This window comes from Oreochromis niloticus, linkage group LG14 (assembly GCF_001858045.2).
Source record: "Oreochromis niloticus isolate F11D_XX linkage group LG14, O_niloticus_UMD_NMBU, whole genome shotgun sequence".
Taxonomy (NCBI): Eukaryota; Metazoa; Chordata; class Actinopteri; order Cichliformes; family Cichlidae; genus Oreochromis; species Oreochromis niloticus.
The window spans coordinates 21021196-21049107 of record NC_031979.2 but is presented as its reverse complement, the minus strand read 5'-3'; the positions used below and the strand labels follow the sequence as shown (position 1 = coordinate 21049107).

At 37.9% G+C, this 27912-nt stretch overlaps 1 protein-coding gene across 6 annotated transcripts; it reads left to right on the top strand.

Moving 5' to 3' along the window:
- Positions 1-343: 343 nt before the first annotated feature.
- On the top strand, positions 344-27558 carry ttc12 (tetratricopeptide repeat domain 12). 6 transcript variants are annotated; one of them, XM_005455798.4, is made up of 21 exons: positions 350-666; positions 947-1104; positions 1356-1377; positions 2312-2389; positions 2673-2794; positions 3028-3087; positions 3446-3517; positions 3864-3924; positions 14038-14226; positions 17077-17146; positions 17979-18067; positions 19478-19646; positions 20149-20244; positions 21057-21120; positions 21205-21339; positions 21511-21603; positions 21833-21901; positions 24329-24433; positions 24845-24944; positions 25164-25392; positions 26843-27558. In XM_005455798.4, exons 1-21 carry the CDS (start codon positions 615-617, stop codon positions 26910-26912), a joined length of 2103 nt encoding a protein of 700 aa, XP_005455855.1. In that variant the 5' UTR covers positions 350-614; the 3' UTR covers positions 26913-27558. The 6 variants fall into 6 exon arrangements, 5 of the variants coding, with proteins under 5 accessions (XP_005455855.1, XP_005455858.1, XP_005455857.1 ...); XM_005455799.4 differs by having other exon boundaries at positions 351-666; positions 24329-24430; XR_003213859.1 differs by lacking the exon at positions 26843-27558 and having other exon boundaries at positions 344-666; positions 24329-24464; positions 25164-25304.
- Positions 27559-27912: the final 354 nt, after the last annotated feature.

Genomic DNA, 27912 nt, shown 5'->3' with positions numbered 1-27912 from the left:
TCCTTAAAGGAGTAATGGCATGAACTCATCACTAGTAGTACTACAACAACTGCTGGTATATTAAGAATAAATATTTCTTTTCACTGGAATAATAATAATAATAAATTAAAAAGACTACTAATTTCTATGGTAGTGAGTGCTGCCTTCACATACTTCCTCTAATCGGCGATTACAAAAAACATAAACATAATTATTTAACACAATGCACTTATTTCAGTGATAAAAATATATTAAATATCGTATTCATAACCATGACGGAACTAACTTACATTCACAATGAATCAGACACGTCTCAGTGCTGTTGTGTTTTGATTTAGTTAAGAATTACCCTTTAAAAAAAAAAAAAAAAAATTGTCCTGCATTTATAACCCAGAGTAGTTAGCTAAAAGTAGTGTAGTTAAACCCCTAGTGATTTACTTTCGGTGTTTGTTCCGGCTTCTTCTTGGCATTCTTTTGGCACAGCTTACTTATGTACCGCCTGTACTTATGTACGGGCGGGCCTGAAGGCATCACGTTGCTATGGTAACTCAACACTGAAACCTGAGAGAGAAGTACATTCATTGTTTAGTTGAGATAAAACGGAGCCACGTGGCAAAAGCTGTCTAAAACGGACCATGGAGAAATTTGAAGACGTCGAAAGTTTTCTGAAGAGTGTTGATGAAATAAGTGAGTAATGGTAGAAGTATAGTTTGCTAACGATATTAGCTAACACAAAGTTATTCTCTTGTACTTATTTTGCTAAGTTAATTAGCTGTAAACGCTAGAAAACTATTGTGTTCAATTAAATATTGAGCCCAAAACGCACATCTAGTATATATTTCTGTGTTACTGGGAACTTTGTTGGTTTGAAGGTGTAGATTGTTGAGCTATTTCTTTACTTTTAGCCCTATTTCAAATGCCAAAGCCTCTTGGAAAAGATCTCTCTATTTCTTTGAATTCCTTTCAGGTCAGCTTGTGGAGGACCTAAGGTCTTCTGATGCTGAAGCCCAACAAAAAGCAATGGAAAAAGCTGATTGCTACATCACTTCCCTGACAGAGCCCTGCAGAACCAAAATCAACAAGACTACAATCAACACAAACCCACCGCCACTCCCTCCTTCCATAGTAAAGACATGCACGCAGTCAACAGCATGTGTCTTAGTCTGCAACTCCTTGTAGCTTTCTCTGTCTCTCTTCCACTCTCTGACCCTCAGGCAGGAACACTATAGACACTACAAACAGCTTCTTGTTGTGTTATCCACCTTGTCCTCTCTTGTTCTTTAAGAAAAAGAACACGGTGTACATTAAGCAGTGAGTAGGATTTGGCCTCTTTGCTACTGTTATTGTTTTTTAAATCATTTTTTCCTCTTTTACAGACTCCACAGAGTGAAACTCCAGGTGAGCCACAATGAAAATAAATGTCTCTGTGGTTGTCAGTTGCAGTGATTGAAAGCACACTGATACGGTGCCCAGTAATGAAATATTTCAACCAAAGAAATAACAACTAGTATCCATTTTTCAAAGATAAATTAATAAAACTTAGAAGAACATAAATGATTTATTCCTCCCATGAACTGCCATGCATTAGAAGATATGAATGACTCGAAATCAGTGTTGTGCTTTTCTTTTTGAGTTGATTGGTCTAGAGGACCTTTAGTCAAGGAGCCTTGTTAACTGTGTAGCTCACCAAGGCATTGCATTACATCAACAGTTTTATTGCTTAAACATATGCAAATGGGAGTAATCTCAAGGCTAGTGTACAGTATTTTTATATACTGAGAAGCGCTGTGATGACACCCCACTGAACCCAGCACCCTGAATGTGATATTCCATTTAAAACAGCTTTTCAGCCGGCACTTCTTTTCAAGTCTCCCTGGGGTAAAACTCATTAACAGTTAAGCTGCAAATGTGTAAAAAACTCACACCTCTGTGTGTGAATCTTCTAATATTGAAATTAACACACCATACACTGAATTCATGATGAGTAAGAAAAATAATGCGCTTGGGGCTGAGAAAGCAAAACAGATTTTAAATTTCTCCAGCTCTTATTTATAGAGTAATATCTAGCTTTGTGTGAACCCTCTTTGCATTATAAACACACACTCTGTACACTGTCTGGAGTTGTGTAGTTACCAATAATGACTTTTAAAACGACTGTAGTTTAAAAATAGAAGAGCTTCTCAGACAGCATTGGTTTGATTTTGTTTATTTAAATGGTGTGCAAACTCTCTTCACACTGTGCTCGTTAAAAATGACATTTTCTGGCTATTTCCTCCTTTCCTGTTGTAGTACTCATGCTTAAGATTATTGTTGAAATTTCTGTTTTGATCAGAGAATTTCATCAAGATTATGGAGATGGATGCAGAAGAAAGGAGAGTTCGGAAAGCTGCAAATGTGAAAAAGGCTATCGGTTTGTGAGACTACCAAACCCAAACCCTCAGAGGTCTGAGTCATCATCAGTAACAATTTGAAACCTAATCCGAACTCCAAGCAATCAAAATATATGTATTTTTATTTTTTGTGTGTCTTAGCAGTTTGCATTTCTCCAAAATACAAGATTAGGGTTATCACCTGTGATAACTCAGACTTCAGAGGGTTCACCTGTTGTAGATGAGCATTTCTCTATAGTCATTGCTCTGCTGAGCTGACAGTGTGTCCTTTTCAAATGTAACTGCTTGTGTTCATCCCTGCAGCGTTCAAGGACAAAGGGAATGAAGCTTATGCTCAAGAAGACTATGAAACTGCTATAAAGTATTACAGTGATGGTTTGGCTGAAATCAAGGATATGCAGCCACTGTACACAAACAGAGCTCAAGTAAATATCTTCAATCTATGCTTTACAATGAAAACACAGACTGCCCTTTTTTCTCAGGGGAAACAGAGCAGAGATGCTTTTGTGTGTTTATGTGGACACAGAGTGCTTTAGGCATCTGTGAAACAGAACTTTAGAGATTTAAATTTTATAATCTTGGTCACCATCTGCAGTGAAATTGTAAAATCATTATGTTCCCTTTCAAAATGTCCTGTCTAATGTTTACATCTGTGTAGGCCTATATTAAACTGGGAAAGTACAATGAGGCCATCAGTGACTGTGAATGGGCCCTGAAGGTAAGGTCTGCCGCATGTGTTATACTGAAGTCTAGTGAGCTCACCAGCAGTTTAGAAATATTCTCTAAAGAAACTGGGATGTTTGAAAAACTGGAGAAAAATGCATATGAGTATATTTAATTTGGTAATATCCTCAGAATGATGTTTTCTTTATGCTTCTCCAGAATGTAAAAGACACAAGTTTTGGGTGGGAGATGTGCTCTGTAAACTGTTCATGCAATTTTCTCCAGTGCAGTGTGTCTGAAGTTCAGGTTGAATATTTATTTCTTACTGTGCTAGTGTGCTGGAGTCATTAAACGACCATTATGTAGATGAAGAGCTTTATTAAGTAATCCCATGATTATTTCCTTTATGCCAGTGTAATGAGAGGTGCATAAAGGCTTATCTACACATGGGTAAAGCATATCTGGGATTGATGAAATATAACGAGGTGAGTAAGAATACCTCTCATTACAGTTGTACGCCTGAAGTAGAAAGATAATAAGAATTCTCAAGAAATTATAAGCATGTTTCTGATTAAGAGAATGTGGTCTCACGGTAATCGTCTGTAAATCTGATTTCATAATTATTTCAATTTATTTATTCCAAAATAGGATTATATCTAACACAGATAACCAGTAAAGCAAGATTTATTTTACGAATCACATTAAAGTGCACTGTAGCTTTTTGCAAACTGTATACCAGTTTTGCTCAGAGTCTAGAATCTTCTGGAGTCTTTAGTACATGATTGAAACACATTATATAGAAAATGATGCAGAACATTTTTCCTTTTTTAGGCAAGAGGCTGCTTTGAAAAGATACAAGAAATTCAACCTGGGAAGGAAAAAATAGTGAAAGGTAAAGAACTATTTCCCATGAACTACGCTAGGAAAAGGTCCATTAATGAAAATCACCATCTTTGGTCATGTATCATCCAGAACTGTTTTAAGATGGGTGCAGCAAACATTTATGTTTTTCTTTGAAAAACATCCACAATATTTTGTTTTTTTTTATACTTCGCTTAATTATTCTGTGAAAAGAGTCATATGTTTCCTAATAATATAAAAACGTCATACTCCCCAAAAACATGACCGTTAGAGGAAGAATGCATCCGTTCATTTTCTTCCTCTTATCAGGGTAGCACCCTGTGACAGCTGGGAGTTGTTAGGGTCCGAAATTGAGGATGAGAGTAAAACAATGATAGTCCAGAAAAGGCCGTTCAAACAATTGATTTTAATGAATGCACGCAGCGTGGAGAGGTGCAAACTGCAAAACAGTTGTACATCTCTACCCAAAATACACTCTAGATTGCTTTTATAACATCAGGGTATTGTAACGCCCCTTCTTGCGTTTACAAGCACATAATTTGCATGTACAGAACATTATTTGGCTCTTCTACAGACACTGATCAATCTTAAGAGATAACTGCAGAGACAGGAGTTCCCCTTTCTGGCATCCATCCAAATATGGTGGTGAGGTCCCCATGGACTTGTCCTCCTCTTTGCGTCACCTGTTGCTAGGCAAACTCAAATGCAACAAGAAGCTGAATACATTCAGGCCTTTGCTCAGCTACTATTTTACTGTACCCATATACTCAGCATATGAGTTATGATATATATATATATTTAACTCAATCATTTTAAAGTAGTTATACTGCACCTGTAATAAACATGTTAATATTTGATTATGATAACCCCTGTAATACAAATTATAACATAATGCCAGCAACTTCAATAAACACTTGAATAAAATGATAATTAATGCAATGATAAAGATGATGGTTATGTAAAATAATCCCTGTAATTCCACAATTCCCCCTTTTGACGTCTTCCAAAGACGTCACATTCCCAGGTCCACTACCTTCGCTCTGACCCTCTCTAGTCGTCCCCTGACTCAGCAAACCAGACAATAACCTCACGACATCTAGGTGGTCCAGTAATAAAACGCCAGCTCCCACTTGAAAACACTTCATGCTTAAGTGGTCTCTGCTCCTTTCCTGGGTCCCTCTCTAGTGGAAATCTAGTGGAATGGACCCTCGTCATCAATCACTAAGTAAACTAAATTGGCGCAGGTCTCAAATAAGAAGCAGAAGACACTTGGGCCCTCGCTCAGGCCTGCTACTAGATTTATGTGTATTGTAAGCATGCATGCAATTAACCTGCTATGTTCCCATCTTCCCTCAACATGTATCACCTGGACACTCTCACCAGTGAAGCTTAAAACCCTCTTGGATAGAACATCAACTCTAAACAAGCACAGATATGCAATGTGTATAAAATGAACTAAACCTGTGAATAGAATGAATGTGATGACAAACATATTCAATGCAATATGAACCCTGTAAACAATATTACTGATAAACAATGTTTCCTTATTATTTTGTCATAAAATAAATCAAACAAATAACTTAAGCTGTGTGACGGCACCTTGCGTTTACGCCAGGCTGTGAGCTGCCCTAAATCTACTTGCTACACCCCCTTTTTCACCTAGTTTAATTTTTTCAATCCTAGTTTAAACTATTCCTAACTTCCCTCAGTGCACACTGTAAAGTGTAAAAGATACAATTAGCTTTCTCCTGGTAAAAGGTCCTACATTATTTTCTCAACCTTTGGAAACCTCCTCTATCGAGTTAACCCATTTCATTTTTCAGACTTAGGCCTGATTTCTTCGCCCCCTTTAACGGGTAGCGCATATCCGGTCTGAACACTGTGTTTGGGCAATTTACGAATTGTTGCAGGATTTCTATGTTATGTAAATTTCCTCTCATCCCTTTTATGCTTCCATTATAACCTACGTCTAACAAGCTTTTGATCTTCTTTGTAACATAAACAACTAGGTGTATTTGTGCTCTGTTTTTCTCCTTTCTCTGGTTGGTTCCGTTCGATCTGGGGCTTCCAGGATTCTCGCCCCCCTAAGTCGCTGTGGTCCTGAAATCTTCTCCTGTAAAAGATAGAAAACAAAAACCTCTCTCTGCTCCACCTCACTAATCTATTGTGTTCATCCAATGTTCCTTTAATTATTCAAACTTGGTTCACAATATCATGTTCTGGGCTTTATCCTTTTTATTAACTTTACTTAATCTCAATACTCTTTATGTGTGTGAGCAATACTTTTAGTTTTATTAAACACACCCCGGGTAAAATATACACCATCCCCATGTCAGCCTAACTCTCCGCTAGAAAGCACGCTTCAGAATTTCTATCAGGATTTACACCTCTTTTTGCTTCAAGCATATACCTAACATGCAAAAATTACTGTTAATGCCAGTTACACAAGTTTCCATTATTTACAACATTTTGTTTCACCCGTCTCACCCTCACATGTTTCCTGTTTACTTATTACATACTTATCTTTAACACCGTCTGCCTCACTAGTTGCTAAGCAGAAACAAAGCACCATGTGTTCCACCTTTGCCCTATAAAATAAATCTATGTCATATTTGTGTCTGTAAGCATGTTTTGCATTCATTCATTACACTCCACGCCATCCCTGCAAGTTAAGAGCTATACAGTTAAAAGCTACAGGCCTTTGGCCTCGCCTATTTTAAATCAAGCAGGGGAGTTTCATTTTACTTTAAAAATAACTCTATTTAAAAATAACAATTTCTGCCTCAGTTTTACCATATCTAAATTATCAACAACCCCAAAAGTCATAAAATGATCCTAGAACCCATCTCAAATTACCTCTTAAATTCCCCCTTTTTATTTGGACACACCAAATGTGTCCAAATAAATAAAAACTCAAAAAACTCAAAATGCATCACCCGGGGTTAAGAAATTAAAGGAAAAAGGTTAGTCATATCATCTCTCAGAACAGCTCAGCAATCCTCCTCTCCGGTGGATCTGCTCCGGCCCTGAAAACCTGTGCTTAAGGAATAAAATCAATTTAATCATCATGTCAAATCTTCTCAAAGTCCTTGCTCCATGCAAAAGTCTGGATCCTTAGAATTTCCTGGAAACAAAACCTATACTTTATATTTCATACTCAACTCTCCCCCTTTATGATCCAATCTGTGTTACAACAAAGAAAACTTAAAACAGAACAGTTATCAATCATGTGTTTCTTCAGTTAATGGTAGCATGAGTTATATCAAACAATGTTTCCCTTTTAGCATTTAGCATTTTATAATGTAATAACATAATCCAACCCCAGTAAATAAAACAAAAATTCCCTCCAAGCAAACATCAGCATCCCCAGAATTAAGTCTTCCACTTGTCCTGCTCATGGCAAAAGCAAAACAAAGCATCCCCTTTCTTTTCCTCACATGGTAAATTGTCTGTCCACATTTACTCGTTCCCACCTTAGTCCAGTCATTCACATTCACTCACATGCATTCACACAGGATATTTTTTGCTGATCTGCAGCCTTCCGCGCACGTCATCAGATGCTCCACATCAGCAAAATGAGCTCAATCATTTGTTTTATTTCGTTTTTCCTTTTTAGGAAAATAGTTCTCTATACTTTTGACTGGATTGACTCGCTGCAATCCTTACTTGGTAATTTGTCCGCGCCGTCAGTTCACTCTCTTCCAGGCCTGCTTAGAGCAAAAATGAAAAAAGAGAGCTGATTGTTAGCTCATCAAAGTACAAAACAAAATCACCTGACAGGTTTTTTCTAAGTGCACTGTTATAAAAACTATGGGCCCTTTTAGACATGTCCATGTTTATCAAAACTCCCTCTATTAAAATGGAAGCCCCACAAAATTTCAAACAATCTTAAATTTCACCCATTCAACCCACTGAAAACCTTGTCCAAACTGCACCGTTTTACACACAACAATGGTCCCTTTACCACAATGTATCTTCACCATACTTAGATTCAGCCTAAAATATAAACACGTTATAACAATGTGTCAACACTAAATTATAAATTTCCTGTCCAAATCTACACCTCTGAACAGTCTACTTTGCTTCCTTTCCTCAAGGCCCCAATCACACACACACAGCAAGCTCCTCTGTCGTCACTCACTCGAGCTAATTTGCATAGTGACTCACAGCTCAACAGCCAACTTGACAAGAGAAATACATGTTTAAACTTATCATATTATTCAATTATTTCATTTTCTTTCTATACTAATCACTTACTTTGATCAATCAGTGCAAGAGCACTCCTAAGTCACCCTTTTAAAAACTGCTTTAATAGTTTTCTTGTGTTTTTCCATCTATTTTAAATCTTTCCATCAATTTTATTAACCATCCACACCATTCTCTCACTCATACAAGCAGCAAGCAGATCTTCATTGCATATGCTTATGTTCTTAGCCAGGTTTTAAATCAATATCTCTATGCATTAAGCTTTGATTAGACAAGCTTCATGAGCTTGTCTATGTACGGTTAATACATTTTCTGTTTGTGTGTGGTATTTTGCATCTATGGCTTCGCAATCTGTCAGACACCTTTCCAATTCTCCAGTTAAGCAGTCAGTTTTCTTTTTCCCCAAATTACTAACCCTCTGTTTTGATTCCCCACCTTAAATAAAGCACTCCTAGTCTTCAGCCAGGAGCTAGGGCCTGTTTTCCAGGTTCATAGACACATGATTCTGTGAACAATTCAACCAGAAACTTGCCTTAACTTATCCAGTGATGTTAACTTCTAACTTTCTTCCGACTGCTGCTGTGGAGAGTTGGTACGGTTCTGCTTTACCCCTGAAAATAACAAAACTAAGACATTTTCATTATTACCACAAGTACTTAAATGACCCATTTCTCTGTCTCTAGTCAGAAATACCAATTATGCCATGCATGTAAGCGTGTTCTTCCCTGCATTTTACGTTAATTGAGTGTAAACTGCTTCTTCATTAAATTAATTCATTGAGTTTCTCATTGCATTTCTATGTATTCATGTTAATGTACACTACGTGTCAGCTGTTTCTTCATTGCATCCTATATGTTCATATTTAATTTATGCATTTCACCACTGAGCTTTAGATTCAAACTATCTCACTTCTGATTCATTTCAAAAATATCTCACATGTAACAATTTGTATGTGTGTTTTCTATTCATTAAGGTAATGACAATTATTTCTTTCATTATTCGTACCTTTTCTAATGTTTACCTCTTTGTTATGCTATGGTGGACATCCCTAAACAATTCATGAGTTCAGGTTTCAATTTTTAATCCAATTATATCCTATATTCTCGCAGTCAAACTCGTCCAGCTTCATCTCTCACTGGTCCTCTCTGCACAATGTCCTGTTCGTGCTTCAAAGCTCCAGCAAACACAGTCTCAACTCAGCTGCTGTCTTCTTCTCTGTTTCTTTACAGTCTTTCTTTCAGATTAAGTCCCAGCATGGCAAAATATCACTCAATGTCCAGTGCTCTTCCACAATTCTTTATCCCACTGTTCAACTGCCCAGCCTGTAGTTTCACAGTACATCTTGCATTACTCTTACATGCTGCTGCTGGTCGTCAGTCGTCATCAGTGTTACTGGATCAGTGGCACTGTCGTTTGCCTGCTGTATTCAAGTCCACGATGTTCTATCGGTCTTCATCAGGCGATTAACTGTCCTTTGAACTTCTTCTCCGCTTCAGGGACAAAGTGAGAGATCCAGCCGCACAATTTCGAGCCAAAAACTGGCTTATTCTCCCAATTCTTTTAATCTACTTTTCTGCTGCTGAACTCAAGGTTCCAACGTTGAGAGACGCCCACCTGTATTGACACACTAGAACATACAATTAGTATTATATCCATTTTTTTATCTTAAAACCTCGATTTGCTTCATCTTCTTAGAATTTAACTCTGTCTATTTCTCTGGGTGCTCCCCTGACATCATCAGTCACACACACACCTTCCTCTTACACACACAGGAGCACAGTATTTCCTGTTTCTCTTTCCTGTTTCTACAAATTAATCAAACACTTGTTCTTTCATATTTACAGTCTACAAACCCTCTTTTAGTTTTACTAGGTCTTGGTCTAAAAACAATACACCCTCTTCTCACACACACACTTTCAAATATACTAAGTTTTTGCATTTTTGTCAGTTTTTGTCACATCATTCGCACAATACTTTCATAATCATCTCACACCCACTGCCTTTTCTCTCAAACTTCTCCCTTTTTCACTCACTCAGACAAATCATTCAGAGACATTCAAATCAAATACTGACAGCATTCACACAGTTAAAATCACTCAAAATACGCTTTCATACGAGTATCTTGGACATGCCTTCCATGATCAGAAAGAGCAAGTCAAAAAAGAAAAAAGAAGACTGAAACCTCTCATCGTCTCACACACAACTTCTCACCACACACACATAACTGAAAAATAAAACACACCACCATTCATGGCTCAGAATATATACATCTATCAGAATTCAGTCACTTACTATACATCCACTACAGCAACTCAAAACTTTATTTATAACCCTCTAATAAACATAAATGGCGTCTTAAACACACGCATTCAACAATGTTTGCAGCAGTACTTGTGAAACCAACTGTGGTTTAAGCAGTTCACAGCTTCTTAATTTGCATTTTATTGCCTTCTAGGACATTCTAGTCTCTAATTCCTCTGTTTTCATGTTATCTCCCGTTTGACACACACAAACACCACCAACACACACTCCCCCTAAAAACCACAAAAAACTATCCCTAAAAACACACACAAAAACCCTTAAGAAACTTCATTCATTTATCTATTATTTTAAACCCTTAAGATGTTGTACTGTGTTTCCTCTGTGCCCGTTGCAACCTATATTAACATAAAGCCAAAATGTAAACAAGTCTGTCAAATCTAACTACTTATATATCATCGGACTAAAGGAAAAACCACTCACAGTCTTCTAAAGTTCTCCTTTGCCCAACAAACATCAAACAACTTACACCTATATGTATCACTCAAAGTCAACAATGCATTAGGAACCCCAAATGTAACTGTGTATATTATCTCAAACTGAAACGAAACCCATCTAAAAATCCTAAAACATCTTACTTGAACACCAAAAGGGACATCACTCACAGACATCTTTATTAATGAAAGTAGTTCAAAGTCAATTTCAGTCTTCAGACCCCAAATAACGGTCATAAGTATCAGCATTTTATATGTCCCATCTTAAAACCCAGCAAACAGTCATACAGTCATGGCAAGAAATAAAAACTTTACTTACAATATTGTAATAAGCGTCTTAAACACAGCCATTCAGCAAAGTGTACGGTCTCTATCTAAACTTCCTAAAACTCTAGAGACCTTGCAGCTGCCTTATTTGCATTTTCACACACACACACACAGTCTAAAAATAATACCAGCCTGACTCACAGACTCAGACAAGTCTCTTAATATATTCACACAAACGTCTTTATAATTACAACTGCAGTATTAGGCCTGTTAAAACCTAGACAATTTAGGCAATTTTAAGTTAACCCTCCAAGGGACAAACTCCAAGTTTTTTATTGTCAATTACCCAGTATCAGGTCCAACCTGCCTCTGGTCTAATCTCTAAAATCCCTAACTCAATTTAAAAGCGTCCAACGCCCAAGCTCCAAGCTTTACTACCCAAAAAAGCGCAAATACCGTTCCAAACGGTCAAGTGGACCAACCACTAGTTATTTTGGAGATTCCCAAGTCCTCCCCGGTCACCAACCGTACTAACCCTATTCACGATAGGTCAAGGATAACCGTCGTCATCCAGGACGGAGCGTTAACTCCGAGAAAATGCGCTTCTTAGCAGTCCAACTGCCGTTCTACAGAAATTTGTAATACTTTGAAACAACAATCAACACCTCAGAACAAGTGTATGACCGACGCAGGTCCAACCTTATAACCAATTGGAAGTGTAAACCCCAAAACGCCCAATTACCTATTATTCTAAATTCTCTTTAGCAGACCAACTGCTTTTCCTTTAATCAGTACTGTTACTTAACGTTCCATTATCATTACTTCAACTTCAATTCTCATGAGATTTTCACCAAAATCAAAACAGACATTTAACAGTAATTTCAGTGAGTAGACTTTTAATTTTGTCAGAACCAATTCAGCACTGTTTGGAAATAATTCAACAGGTAGTGCCTTACCTTTCAATAAGCCGGCTTATGTCCACTCACTTCGACCACTGACTCGTGTCTGCCTGTTTGAGCACCTTGGACCCTCTCAGTCTCAATCTCCAAGTGTCTCTCCCCTCAACCCAGGCCAATGCACCAAATGTTAGGGTCCGAAATTGAGGATGAGAGTAAAACAATGATAGTCCAGAAAAGGCCGTTCAAACAATTGATTTTAATGAATGCACGCAGCGTGGAGAGGTGCAAACTGCAAAACAGTTGTACATCTCTACCCAAAATACACTCTAGATTGCTTTTATAACATCAGGGTATTGTAACGCCCCTTCTTGCGTTTACAAGCACATAATTTGCATGTACAGAACATTATTTGGCTCTTCTACAGACACTGATCAATCTTAAGAGATAACTGCAGAGACAGGAGTTCCCCTTTCTGGCATCCATCCAAATATGGTGGTGAGGTCCCCATGGACTTGTCCTCCTCTTTGCGTCACCTGTTGCTAGGCAAACTCAAATGCAACAAGAAGCTGAATACATTCAGGCCTTTGCTCAGCTACTATTTTACTGTACCCATATACTCAGCATATGAGTTATGATATATATATATATTTAACTCAATCATTTTAAAGTAGTTATACTGCACCTGTAATAAACATGTTAATATTTGATTATGATAACCCCTGTAATACAAATTATAACATAATGCCAGCAACTTCAATAAACACTTGAATAAAATGATAATTAATGCAATGATAAAGATGATGGTTATGTAAAATAATCCCTGTAATTCCACAGAGTGTATCTCGGTCTATCACAGGGCTAACACATAGAGACAGACAACCATTCACACTCACATTCACACCTATGGCCAATTTAGAATCACCAGTTAACCTACTGTAACATGCATGCCTTTGGTCTGTGGGAGGAAGCCAGAGTACCTGGAGAGAATTCACACAGGCAGGGAGAGAACATCCTAACTCTACACAGAAAGGCATCAGCTGGATTGTGGATTTGAATTCAGGACCTTCTTGCTGTGAGGTGACAGTGCTGCCCTTGATAAAAAAAAATATACATTTAAGTGATGAAGTATCCATCCACATGAAATATTAATCAGGTAATTAAAGGGTTAAGCAGTATTTTTAGCATACAGGACTCTTTGTTCTCAGTCTGATGGTAAGAAGGCAAAATGCTTACCAGGCCAAAAGAGTAGAGTTGTATGTAAAAGAGTAGAAAGGGTTTAAAAACTTGTGATTTTAACAGTATGAGTCTTTTCTTGGGCCCTACTTTTACACACGTACTTGGAACTCCTTGCTCCTAACACATATAGTACATGCACAATGACTGAGGCAGTAAGAGCAGCAGTGAGACATCCTCATGTCTTATCCTGTCAGTGACAAAAGATTAGACACTGGTTAGATCAGAAATAGTTTGAAAAGGAGGAGCTTGAGTGGAGGTGGGTTGCAGTGTGACTTCCTGAGGCAAATTGACTTCAGGCTAACTAAAGCAACTTAAGTAGTGGGCCCTGTACCAGATTTGCTGATCAGATTCATATGACGGTGCCGGCTGAGACCTAAGCTGATGTGAACTGGGATCATGTGGTCTGCTGGCTTGACTGACCTGGTTTATCTGAACTAGCACTGTGCTCTATTTTGTTTTATTCCCAGACAGAACCTAAACTTCCTGGACTTTGTTACTTTAATGCATATAATGCGTCAGGTTCAGCGTTTTACACTGATTTTGCTATTTTCTTATTTGGGCTATTAGGTCATATGTGATGTACCAATATGTTTCTTATACATTGGCAAGTGACCTCTTTCGATTTGAGTGAATATTAATAGCAGGTAGTGGGTGTGGTAGTCAAGCCAGGTTGACAGATGCACCACAGGAGACTCTTCTCAGATAGGGGCAGCTGCACTTACTGCTGTGGAATAACTTACTTTCTCTTCTTCCTTCTCTATTCTCTTTTGTTCTCCTTTGCAGAATACCTGACCCAGGTTGATTTGGAAAAGGAGAAAGAGACTCAGGAGATAAAGGCAAAGGAAGAGTTTGACAAGGGGGAGAGGAAGGCCACAACGGTGGTGGAGCTGTTGGAGAAGCTGTCAAAACCCGGTCAGATTGCCCTCTACTACTGCGGAGGATTGGAGATTCTGTCACAAGCACTTACTGACTGTGAGTGTTCAAACAATTGTGTTTCTCTTTTTCTCTTTCAGTTTTTTCTTGGTAGACTGCTTCTTTGGTGCACCTATTTGTTGGATTTATGACAAAAATAAAAGAAAAAGACCGGATTTCAGGCTAGATTGCATAAGAAGACTTGAAGCAGAAAAAGAGATTACAATAATATGCTCTAAAAGCTTGTGTTAATTACAAAAATACATTTTTAAGTTTTGCAGGATTGCTTCATGGTAGGTTAAATGCCTACCATCCATGAAGTCCTGCACCATTAGTCTTTGGTACCAGTGACAGTGGAGCAAGTGTGTAAATGGTGGCTGATGTCCATTAAGTATCATCAGCTTCGCAGACGTTAATGTAAAATGAAAGGTGAGCCAGCCATTGTTCTTTAGTTTATTTAATAATGATCAGTGCATTAATATCAATACAGATTCCATATTGGCACAGGGCATTTTCACTTTTATTTTATATAAAATATTATCTTAAATGATTGTATTTCCAGCTATTTTTTTGTGTTTTCTACCAGAGACATGTCAAATCAAGATATTGGTTAATTAAAAAAAAAAATTCATTAATTTTAAGTACTGTATATTCCTTTTCCACCCTGCTTGTAGAGTGATGCAATTTTGTACTTGAATCTATAAATAAACAATGAATTGCTTCATTAAAAACACCATTACAGCACGTTACAGTATGTTTAAAAGTTAAGCACTTTTTCGACAGACCGCCTAACATTCTGTACTTTAGATATTGATGGTACAGACATCAGAGGTTTGCTTTCTTAGAAAAACTACATCTAGCTTGGTTGCTGCTGTGTTTGTGTTATGTGTGTTTATTTATTTTGTCAGGATGCTGCCTCAGTTAAAATAGAAGAGAATTTCATAGCAGTGCTGAAATCCTCTGTATATAGTCACGAAAAAGAAAGTTTTCAGGACCTCTGTGCAGTCCTGTGACTTGCAACAGCTTGATAGCTACATCTGAGAGCCTCAGCAAGCATGTTAAATGTTAAATTTCATGACAGTACAATTAGAAAAAGACTTCACAGGTGTGGTTTGCTTGGAAGGGTTACCATGAGAAAACCTCATCTCAATCAACGAAAGCAACATGCAAGCTATTGAATTATTGGTTTTTCACAGGACTGCACAGTCTGCAGAGTCCTGTGAAAACTTTCTTTTTCTTATAACTCTACATATAAAGCAACAGTACTTTTGTTAGAAACTTATCTTCAGCGATTGCTCCTGAAAAATGTTCCTGTTTATTGTCCCTCCAATAGTGAAATGATATATCCACCTTTACATGTGAAACTGTTATTCAATAAATAATTTTCAGGCTTTTTTGCAGTGCCACTTATGTGAAATTTTTTTATTTCTTCTTTACTGGTTCTTTGTCCCTTGTTGCATTTCCTTATATAAAAATCCTGGAATTGCCACTCTGAATTTTTCTTTAGCGTCTAGTACAGACAGAAGGTTTTTTTTCCTTTTTGTTTTACTGTGCCTGGTGGAGCAGCTTTAGTGCAATATTTAACAAAGCATCCATGATAGAACTTGTCCATTTGCTAAGCTCAGCAGGAGTATTTCACTCTGTCCTGTAGGTCACTACTGAATGTTGGAACTTGTCCATTGACACACTAGATTTGTGACAGCCTGGCCCCGGGCACTCTCGATGGACATGGGCCTCAAAATGACATGTTTATATACATTTTAGTGCAAGAAGTGAGCTGTTGAAAAGAAAAATATCTAATTCCTTTTGCTTGGTTGTAGCACAGAGCTTGTTTCTCAAGGTTTTAGATAGGCAGGAACACACTCTTATGGGCCTGATTTCTTCTTGGGTGAAGTAGGGAATTGGGCGGCCAACCACTATTCCACCCCATGCTCCTGTTTGACAATGATACACTCAGGCTGAAAAATAACTGATATGTTTACCAAGTCCTCTGCAGTCTGAAAAGGGGCCACTGTAGACAGGGAGCAATTGAACTTCACCGGGTGATTCACCCTTCCTATTTGAGCTGGTGATATTTTTGTGAATGTTTTTGACCTGCCAAATAACTTTGAAAGTCCATGCTACTAATGTAACTCTTTTTAGTTATTGCCACAAGGCAAAAATTGCAGTTTTTTTATTCAATAGCAACACTGTAACAGTATAACTCACCAAGGTCAGTGGCTCCCTCAGAAGTTTGTTTTTTTGTCTACTTATACTTTAAACATTCAACTACAAAAGAAGTGGTAATGAAGTGCATTGAGTGTTCTGCTACCTGCATGGTAAATTTTCAGGTATTTTGACTGCAGGGGCAAGGCTGATGAAAGTAATAATGTTTAGTTCACCACTCAGCAAACCATAAGAAAGGAAAGCACATCAAAATGAAATGGTAACTCTCTCTACTTCTTTTTTTTTAAACTTGTATGACTGTTTGTAACATAGGATGTTATGTTGCCCTGGGTATTGTCTGCCAAATGGCAAACATCTCTTATCCAATTTCTCTTTTTTCTTCATTTAGAAGAATAAAAGTGTCATGTCAAATGATATAATGCCTGTCTTACAGTGCCATTCAACAGAAAAGGGCAAAACTTACATAACTTACGACTGAAAGGATCTCAGCAGGGCTGACATTACAAGCTTTCTCCCCTAAAAGTACTCCTTCGCTGCTCTGCTTTACTTCGTCTTCTTTGGTATTAGATAATAAACTGTTTCTTACTTTGCCTTAGTCTCTTAACATGTTTTATGTATTTTTCATTCCTGCCCTTGACTGTAAATCAGTCAGTGAAAAAGGTGCGTCTGTAAAATCTCCAAGTTTCCTGATGATGTTCCACTGCTTTCCGTCTTCTTACACTATATATTGTTCTCTCTAAACAGGTACAGGGCAGACCCTTTTCAGGCTGAACAATGGCTTTAGTATCATCACCAGCAATGTCACGGTGAGAAGGTAAGGAGACCAGAGGGAGAGGTAGCAGCCCTCAGTGGAGCTTTGACAGATGGACTTAGAGACAGGGGCATACAGAGACAATGATGGCATAAACTCGAGAGATCATTCACCGCCCCCTCTCCCTCCTCAGCTGTTTCTATGATAGCTCAGAGAAGAAAAGATGATCACACTAGAGATTGAGATGAGTGCTGAAATAAGCAACGGCCCCTGTTCTGTCCCAGAAAGAGGGTGTGTTTTTGTACAAGATACAAATTATGACTCCCTCGTGTCAGATCAGTAAGGTTATTATTAACTTGTCACATACTTTCAATGTAGTCCATTGTTAGCAATATCCTTTTTCAAGCTGGAACACAGTGTCCAGGAAGCAGAGGGTGCAAAGAAACTGCAGTCTGAGCTTGATGGAAATACTCAGTAAGGCTGCTGGTGTGAGCCAGATAAATCACCTAACACCTATGTGAGCCACGAAGCAGGGAAAGCCAGTGCCATTGTGGCCTGTCCTAATCACAAATTGAAGGGGCACTCTGAGTTTGGGTGCTCTTGGTCATTTCTGAGAGTTAAAGATAAGCAGGAAAAAAGGTCTAGAGTGCTTCAAAGTTACATTTTATACTAAATATAGTATTTTTATTTCAAGGTGTCGTTCAGGCTCTTCACTTTTACATATATAGCTGAACCTAAAAAATGAATGAAGAATTTTTTTGTGAGTGCCTTTAAAAAACATAAACACTGTTCTGCAGCAGGGTTGTTTCATATAAAAATATCAGCTATGTTGTCTTTGGCAACCGGGTTTTATGTTTACTGACATACTCACATTGCTTGTATAATTTCTCTGCAGTTGCCTGTTGGAGAAAACAAATGATCCAGAGAGTCGTGAGCTGTGTGTGTCTGTTTTGAAATTATGGAGGAGAGTTTGTTGTGGAAATGGTATGTCGACAACTGAGGTACACATCAGTGTCTGTCTTTGTCCATGTATCAGTTTACTATCACCGATTTAGAAGGAAGTTGAGAGTAAAATGAGAAAACAATACTGTTGACCTCTAAATTGGTATTGTGGTCGTTATGCACATTTTGTCAGTATTTTGTTGAGCATGTTTTTGTGCTTATTCACTCAAACTGCAGACTGGTGACACGGGAATGTCTAGCATTTTGTGCAAACCTTGATCATTTTTGCACACTGTGTATCTGTAATATAAATACCTTCATTACCAACCAGTGTTGGTCAAGTTACTTGAAAAAAGTAATCAGTTACTAATTACTGATTACTTCCCCCCAAAAGTAATCCCGTTACTTTACTGATTACTTATTTTCAAAAGTAATTAATTACTTAGTTACTTTTTAAAAACACAATTTACAACCTGAATAGGTGATAAAGCGATAGATCTTTCAGCCCAATTCTACTTTTTCTGCATAATCCATCATACAAAATTTAATCAAATGGAAATGTCTCTTTTTAAAACTTGTTTTATTAGTTTTAATCTTTTAACTTTATGCATCAAGCAAAAATGTAATTATATGCAACATTCTCTGACTGGAAGAAATTTGTTTAACATTTAAACCTATTTTCTGCACATTCCAGCACATAAAATAAAATATTTTTTTTGTGTTTACACTCACTCTTTCAAATAGATGCAAGTAAAACACAGCAGAAAATAAATAAAGTCAAAGACTAGTTGCTCTATTTTCACCTGTAAAGCAGGACTGGGGTAGGCGGAGGTTTACCCTGGTGCAGGTGTGCCGCAGCGGTCAGTTGAAGACTCCGCGAGTTTCTCTGTGAAGTTCCCATTACAGTCGTAGCGCATTCGGTGCTTGCTTGGAAGTTTAGGGGGTTTTTCGCTGTAAAAAGAAGTTTTCTTCCCACGCAGTGAACAGTGGACACTAATGTTTTTGTCACTTTTTATGGAATCAAACTCAAAATAAGGTCAGTACTTCCACGCTTTAAACGCTGCGTGCTCATACTCTCTCCGCACTCGATATATTATCCATTGTTGATCTGCAGACAGCTGTTGTCACGAACGTCGCACTCGCTTACGTCACTGTCATGAGACATTCTCGCAAAAAACTCACGGTTTTAGTAACGCAGTAACGCAGCGTTCCTCCGGGAAAGTAACGGTAATCTAATTACCGTTTTTGCAATGGTAATCCCTTACATTACTCGTTACTTGAAAAAAGTAATCGGATTACGCGTTACTGCCCATCTCTGTTACTAACATAGGATTAATAGTACAATGCTAAATTCATTAAAACTAGGTTGTTGTTCACTGGGAACTGACAATGGGACCACTGTGTCTAGTGTATCTGTCTCTTTATTCTTCTTTGTTTTTCCACTGCTTTCAGATGAAAACCAGAAGCTGTTGATGACATGTCCGGTCGCCACACAGTCCATTGTTCATTTGGCTTCATCGGAGCATGATGAAGTGGCGAAAGAATGTCTGGCACTGCTGTCAGTGTACTCAGAGATACCACGTGGCAGACATTTGGCCATTGAGAGCCTTGATTTGAACATGTAAGATATTACTTTATGCTGTCGGGAGATTCCACTAGCGATGACTCAGTTGGAGTGAAGATTCAGTTATTGTGCACCATAGTCAATCGCTTTGCAGGGACAGGGAATTATATATTATATAGACAGAAACAGTAATGCTCTTTTACCTCCTCCCTGCAGTGGAGGGACTTTAGTCTAGCCCTGGGCAGTATGTTTGTTATTGTCACTCCAGGTGCAACATCATTTTAATGATATTTCACGAACTTTTGCTCTGTCATTGCTCTGTTAACTCTGAGCAGCCCAAATAATTTGTTTTGCTACCCGTACACCTGCGGCTGAACAGATTTTCAGAAAACGTAAAAAGAATGATTTTTATTGTCAAAGTATTTTTGGCATTATTATCACAGTTGTTGGTCCCAGGCTAAATGCCATCATTATATGGGAACAAAATATTAATTTCATTCAGTAATATCTTCTCCCTCTCTCTTTGTTTATCTGCCTTTGCTCTTATCTGAATGTAAAGGTTAGTGAGGAACCTCATGGTGTGCGTCTCAAAGCCAAAGAAGCAGCAGGAGAACACAGCGGTCAGCATTCTGCAGAACTTTGCAACAGAAAGCCGGTAAGAATCATTACTAACCCAACAAAATACTCAAGTCATGATCACTTCATGCAGTCTTTACAAACTAATAAAACAGAAGAAAGACCTACGGGACACTCCTGTTTGCCTAGCAAAGATCTACCTGTATCAGCAGAGGTCTAGAGAGAAATAAACATGAGTTATCCAAGCCTTAATTACACTCATTAAAGCCAAGGCTCCTCTATTTCTGATCGACTTAAACTTAAAGAAGCTATTTTGGTGTAGTATACATATAAACAGTATAGATATCATACAGAATACTAAACCTTTAGTATTGAATCAAAGGGAAAATGACTGTGCATTGCAGATACAGAGCTCACAGCCTTTGATGTGGATGAGTGACAGTCTTCAGAGACATGACGGTCAGTGCTGTTTGACCACTAAATTGAATTGTCCTGTATCTCTTGTATGACTTGGACATTTTGTGCATTTGGGGAGTATTTACAATTGGTGAGGCTCTGGGGTTCGAAGATGAGTCACTGGACTCTTGTTCTGCTTGGAAAGAGGTCCCCTCCTTTGAGGTTATACACAGTTTTCTTTTCTTGAAGTTCTTGATTTGCTTTCTTCTGTCGTGCATGGCTGTGGAGAACTTAACCTGACATCATTCTCTCACCTTTGACTTTATTCTCATTGTAAAAACAGTACACAGGATGTTGTCAATTTGCTACTTTAGTGTGACTGTAGAAGACCTTCTGTCATTTCCCATATTTATACTCAGACAAATCCTGTTTTGCATTTGCAGCAGACACGTTTTTTATATATATATATATATATATTTTTTTTTTCTCTTGTAGGTTTTGTATTCAGTTGAGAAATGTTTTGACAGACTCAGTCATTCTGCCAGTTACAACAATACTGGTAATATATGCAAATACTGGTTCATTTTATATGCAGTTTGTATGCATGTGGACAAAGTACTCAAGTGTTTCTTGTATTTTTCAGAAAAATGTCAACACGTCCAATCAACATATACTTCCGTCACTGATATCAGGTCTCGGCTGTCTGGCTAGAGATGACGTCATTCGTCACAAGCTTGCTCATGATCCTGAGTGTTGGAAGGCCTTTCTGGTTGCTGTTGTTAGTAATGGTTACACACTTGTCTCTTTCTTTAGAAAAGTGCAAATTGCTATTCATTGTGTTGACGTCATATGCCAAAGAAATTAAATGTCTTCTGTAGCGTTGTCACAATGAGACAGAAAAGATGTCTGCTTATTATTTAGTGGAGGGTTTTATTCTCTCTCCACACAGAGGACATGCATTGCATCTGAATACAGAGAGATCCTCTACCCTTTACTCGGCTTGATTATGAACCTTTCAACCGTCACCTCCCCTGTCGTCCAGGTAAGTCCTCAAGTTCTCTGACTTTTCTCCTGACAACTTAAAGAAGAACATTCTTACTACAAAAGTCATTAATAGTAGTAAAATTGATAGATTAGACTATATTAAAAAAATGAATAAAAGCCAATGGGCAAGGAAGCAGAAAGAGCAATTATTTGTTGTGACACCTATTTAAAGGTGAATTGAATGTGAAAATTGGATTATCCACTTTTCCATCTGTGGCTGTTTGAAGGAGCTTTCTGTTTCACTCTGCGACTCCTGTGTGGATCTCTTGAGGCATAATGACGAGGGAATCATAACTGTGAGTAAAGCTTATGCTCCAGCACTCTGAAGACTTTAATCTTAACAAAAAATATAGACTGATCGGACATAACATTATGACCATGGACATGTGAAGTGTACAGCAGTCATTATTTCTTCATCATGGCTCCTTTTAGTGAGTGGGATATATCAGCTTTTGTCGTAAGGGTTGATGTGTTAGAAGCTGGAAAAATGGGTAAGCGTAAGGATTTGAGTGAGTTTGACAAAAGCCAAGTTGTGGCTTGACGACTGCATCACAGCATCTCCAAAACTCTCTCTCTTGTGGCGTATTACCAGTCTGCAGTGGTCAGTATCGATCAAAAGGTCTAACTAAGGATCATCGGTGAACAGGCGACAGAGTCAAGCGTGGCCAAGGCTCAATAATGCATGTGGGGAGCAAAGGCTAGCCTATGTGGTTCAACTCAACAGACAAGCTACTGTTACTGAACAGGTTAATGCTGGTTCTGATAGAAAGGTGTCAGAATACACAGTGCATCGCATTTTGTTGCAGCAGACCAGTCAGGGTGCCCATGCTGACTCCTGTCCATCGCCAAAGCTCTGACATTGGGCTTGTGAGCATCAGAACGGGACCTCAGAGCAGTGGAAGAAGGTGACCTGGTCTGATGCATCATGTTTTTTCTTTTACATCACGTGGTGGATGGCTGGGTGCACTTACCTAGGGAACACCCAGCACCAGGATGCACTATGGGAAAAAAGCAAGCACTGTGATACTTCGGACAATATTCTGCTGGGAGACCTTGGGTCCAGCCATCCATGTGGGTGTTATGTTGTCATGCACCACCTATCTAAGAATTGTTGCAGACCATGTGCACCCTTTCATGGAAATGGTACTCCCTGTTGGCTGTGGTTTCTTTCAGTAGGATAACACACCTTGCCACAAAGCAGAACTGAGGTAAGGTGTTCCCTTACCAGCACATCTGTGGGATGTGCTGGACCAGCAAGTACGATCCATAGGGGCCACACCATGCAACTTACAGGATCTGTTGCTAACATCTTGGTCCCAGATACCACAGCACACCTTCAGGGGGTCCATGCCTCAATGGGTCAAGGGTGTTTTGCCAGCAAAAGGGGGACTAACACAATATTAGGCAGGTGGTTATAATGTTATACCTTATTGGTGTATGCAGTTCCTTCATTGGTAAGAAAACTCAGATTAGACTATTGTATCACTTACACACATATGTCCACATAAAGTCACATACGCATTCAGTCAGTTTGTAGTTTAAAGTAAGTCAGTAGTGGACTTTATATAAGGGTCTGTTTGCCTAACCAGAATATAGACACTACAGCTCATGTGTTTCTATTCCCAGAATGTCTTCCAAGTGCAACAACATAATCAAAATTATCTTTCACTTTTATTGGTAGTCTCCTTAAAACTGACATTAGTTTCACTTGATACCCACTTTGCAACACTTATTTTTCCCGTCATCACTTCAAGTTGCCAATTTCATCAATATTATATGAACTCTTTCCACCACATCGCTGCTAGTCATTTACTGTTTGTACACCCTTTCAGAGTCCTGCAATTGCACCATCTGTTCTGTTGCTTTCTTTGCTTTTAAGTCATCACTGAAGAATATATTTTGCTTACACTTTTGTCTTTAATGTATAATGATTGTTGCTCTTTCAAGCTATAAAGTGGGTCTGGCTAACAGGAAAAATTAAATTAATAAATAAACCCCAAAACACACTAATTGCATGCATATGTAATCCAGTGTTATTATTACTATTATTATTGTATTGCTATATTGTGTACATATTCTTCTGATTAGCTTTGCTGAGAGGATCTGTAATGAGCATGTATGTGTGATCTAGGAATTATACGTTGGAAACTACAGTTGCCATTTGCTTTAAAGCATGAGAAAGTTGTCTTTCTGGTAAAATATTAAGTAAAAACTTCTTCAAAACACCCTTTTAGAGTTTTTAAAGATGCATTGTTCACATTATTGCCACTAGTGGCTTTAGACCAAGCTCACTGCAGCCTGAAACCCAGTCTGGTCCTAATTTGTTGTTAAGAATAACCTCCTTTGTGTCGCCAAACAAAGAGAAAAGAAGGAACAATTCTTTTCATTGCTTTTTTGTCTACTGCACACCCACATATTGTGTAGTTTGTATCTCTTAAATATTAAACTGTGCTTTCAAAATCATGGATAATACAGTGCAATTTAGACATTTTAACCTGCAGTGAGTTTCCAGTTTTTAATAGCCTTATTTTTATTTTCTTCTCCACCTATTTCTGAAAACACCCTTTTTCTTCAAATGTTTTTTTCCTACTAGTTTTCCTTGCCCCATAACAGTTTTTTGATAATCTGCTATCCAAATTCTCCGCTTTGTTTTTCAAGCCTCTACTTTTGTCAGTCTTGTATTATTTCATTTTCTAATGCCAGCATTCTTCATTGTTTTCCAGAGAGCCACAGGTGTGCTAAGCGCTGTCCTCCCTCAGTCCCCACAAGCCGTTCAGCATGTTATCCAAAGGGAAATGGTCAAAACCATGTGCAGGCTCCTGGAGGTGGTAACTGTGCACAATCATTCTGATCTTCCAAGTGAATACTAATCTTGCCCAAATGTCACCATAGTTATCTGCTTCTTGTTGAAAGATGTCATTATATAACACATATTCATTTCATAGTAGCGCATGTAACTACTTGGCCTAAGCTGAATACATTGGCTTATTTGTGAGCTTGGTTATTTGTCTTGTGCATTCATGTTTTGTATACGGTAATGTATCATCAAAGTAACACAAAATGCAACAAACCCAGAGACTCAGATTTTCTCTATATATGTATATTTGCAGTAATTCCACTAAAAGACAATTTTTCTTCATATTTCACGTGACCTCTGACTGTCACCATAAATTTAATGTTTATCCACATTCATTCTGCTGGTTTTAATGTCATTGTTATTTTTGTGCTTGCCTACCCAGGGAACCGGGCAGACTGCCACTAAGTATGCCATTAAGACTTTGACAGTGTGCACTGCTGCCAGTCACTTGGCACGGGAGAAGCTGGTGAACTCTGATAAAAGTGAGGAATGATTGACGTGTTAGTTTTAACAAGCTCCTTCATTAGTCCATGAATAAAATTTGAGTGCTGACCTAATATTCAAATAAAGTGTGTGCATGCGTGTGTTGATTCACATATGAGGACAGTATATACATTCACTGATTTTTTAAAATTTCTTTAGGTGTTTTTAAATATATTTAATATGCATCCTAATTGCCTTTCATTTACTGTTTCACACAGAATTGTCTATTTTACGTTGTTTGCTGAGCTCCAGCTGTGACGAGATGGTCTCAGGAAATGCAGCCCTGTGCTTGGCTCACTGCCTTGATTTGGAGGGAGTTGCCAGTGACCTGCTGGGCACTGATATTGTGCTGTTGCTGCTGCGGCATGCTGCAGGGGATGCTAAGAGGACAGCTGTGCAGCAAAATGCAGCAATAGCTCTTGGGAAGTTGTGTCGATGCGAACCCAGGTACCCTCTCAACCTACTCTATAAAGCCGCGTACACACTAGAACCAAGTCGCTCACTGAGTATCGCTTTGAAGCCTTGTTGCTTCCGGACATTGCATACTTCCTAGGTGGCATGTTAATATATTTACTAGCAGGTCTTATGTCAAAGAGCCATGTTCACTCTCATTGATCTCATTGTCATTTTAGTCACTTATATCAAAGTTTATTAGTAAGTTTTAGTCAGTATAGTTTATTATTCTGCCACTTCTTTTCACCCCTTAAAGTCACCAAATATCTTTCACTTTCAATGACCTCTGGTCGCCACGTCGCTGCGAATCGTTTTCGGTGTGTACACAGTGTTAACCACAAGTTGCTGATTGCATTCTATAAATTAGCCGGCACAGAGCATTGATAGTAGAGGTGAGAGGTATAGCCTAAATATTATATCATAATATTTCAAGAAATTCATGAAAAATATGTTTTTGATGATACAGAAAAAATAATGGCTCTATTACTGATTTATAAGTGTAAGTAAATAATTTCCTGCTGCTGTCATGATGAGGCACAACCTAATTTGAAGTGCGACTCTATTGACACAGGAGGCCAGCAACAGCAACATTATAGTGTAATAGTAGCGTCACAGCATTATATCACAGCAAAAGTTAAACGTTAGCAAAAAAGTAGCCTACATAGTGTTTTCACTGGAAGTTTTCAGTAAAAATATAACATTTAACACTTGAGTTTAAAAATAACTAAAGTAACTTAACGTTATAACTTTTTGGAAGCCTGCATAATATTGTTCTGTAATAACACTGAAAAATATTTTCTACTTGGGACTTTTTTTTATCTTTGAATGACCTTTAAACCAGCAGCTTAAAGCACTGCTTTTGCAAAGAAATCATAAAATTGAGCTATAAATTATTTAATGAGTTGTGGAATACTTTTTTCTTTAAAAAAAGAGAGCTAGTCTATAGAGTAGGAATATTTGAGGATTTTATAAACATTTGGGAAAATTAATGTTTTTTAACGGCCTGTAAAATAAATTACAAGAACACCCTTCTAAGGATCTAGAACATGTTAAGTTTAATATTGTTTCTCTGACAAATTCGAATATGAACATCCGTCTATTCATAAATCCATGAGGATATAAATAAAAAGTGATCACGTTCTTAGCTAAGCAGTGATGTGTTGCTGTGGGCCATCATCCACTATAGAACCTCTGTGATTATGTAAGTACAACTGGAATAGTACACTTTATAATAGGAGCCGGCAGCGACAACGTGTCTCTTTATTCCTAGAAAGACTAAAATATTCCTCCAGGCTGAAGCATTTGCATGTGACTGTGTTGAGGATGTGTTAGTCTTCAGTTCCTGAGCTCACACGAGTGTAGTTATAATTGAATGCCAACCCACTGAATATATTACCGCTACTTTCTTTTGCAAAAAACCCCAAAACTTTTTCTTCATTTCCAGACACACGAGCAAACTTCGAGAACTACACGGCCTTGAGATTCTGCACTCCTGTGTAAAGCTCATCTCATGAACCCCTGACCACACATTTTATAATATCCTTCTTTGACCCCAGTCTTGTTTTCTCCTGTCTTCTGTTTTTGGCGTTGATGCTTGCTTACCTTAAAAATTAAGACGTGCCAGTCCTGGATGTTTATTAGTCTTCCTATTTATTTAGTTTCTTTTAAGATTATATTGATTTGTTATTACAGAAAACCAAGTCTGACTAGAGATTCATTAAATATTTGCTGTTTTTCATTTGGATTTGAGTCTGCTCCTTTCTCCTCGTATTTAAACAAGGCCATACAGTGAACAGCAACAACATTCTGTGCTTATTTTTCATGTAGGTATCTCATGTATGAATCACCACATAAGTGCACCCAGTTATACCTTGTTTATCTGTATCTTATATGATTTGAATGCCATTATTTTATAACATCAAATATCTTCTTCTTGTACAGTTGAATAAGCCGTATTTGTTGTATTGTGAAGGATTAATATTGACCAGGCAACATTAACATGGTGATGGTATTTCTATTAGGAAATTGATTAGAAAAATTAACATGTTTATACATCTTGAGACCTTTAGATACAAAGTTTCTGTTTTTTTTTTTTTTACATTAACATGTAGCATTTTCAGTACAATTAATTGTATTGTTGCCATATAGTCAGATTTTCTGATACATATTGTGTAAAAATCCTTATTGAATTCTTTCATCTTCTAACCCATGACCATGTAGTTGTGACTGTAAAGAGGGAGGATTACTGTGAAATCTAATCCACGTATAAATGAACTTCAGAGGACAAAAGCTCCCTGCATGGGATGACACCATCTGCTAGTAACTGCAAACAGCTGATACCTTCTGCTCAGGTGGATTAAACAGTAATAAGAGCATTTAATCACTGGGACTGATAAATCGCAAACAAGACAGAACAGAAATGAAAACGCTTCACTGTTTTATACTAGGACTCTTTCTGCTTCCAGGTATGTACTCACAGTTGGGTTTATTTTCTCAGTATAGCAACTTAACTTA

What these genes read in the sequence shown, in the direction of transcription:
- ttc12 (XM_005455798.4), top strand. Translation starts at nt 615, where the DNA reads ATGGAGAAATTTGAAGACGTCGAAAGTTTTCTGAAGAGTGTTGATGAA. An exon ending in TCCACAGAGTGAAACTCCAG is followed by an intron (nt 1,378 to 2,311) that starts GTGAGCCACAAT and finishes TGTTTTGATCAG; the next exon opens with AGAATTTCATCAAGATTATG. An exon ending in GATTGATGAAATATAACGAG is followed by an intron (nt 3,518 to 3,863) that starts GTGAGTAAGAAT and finishes TTCCTTTTTTAG; the next exon opens with GCAAGAGGCTGCTTTGAAAA.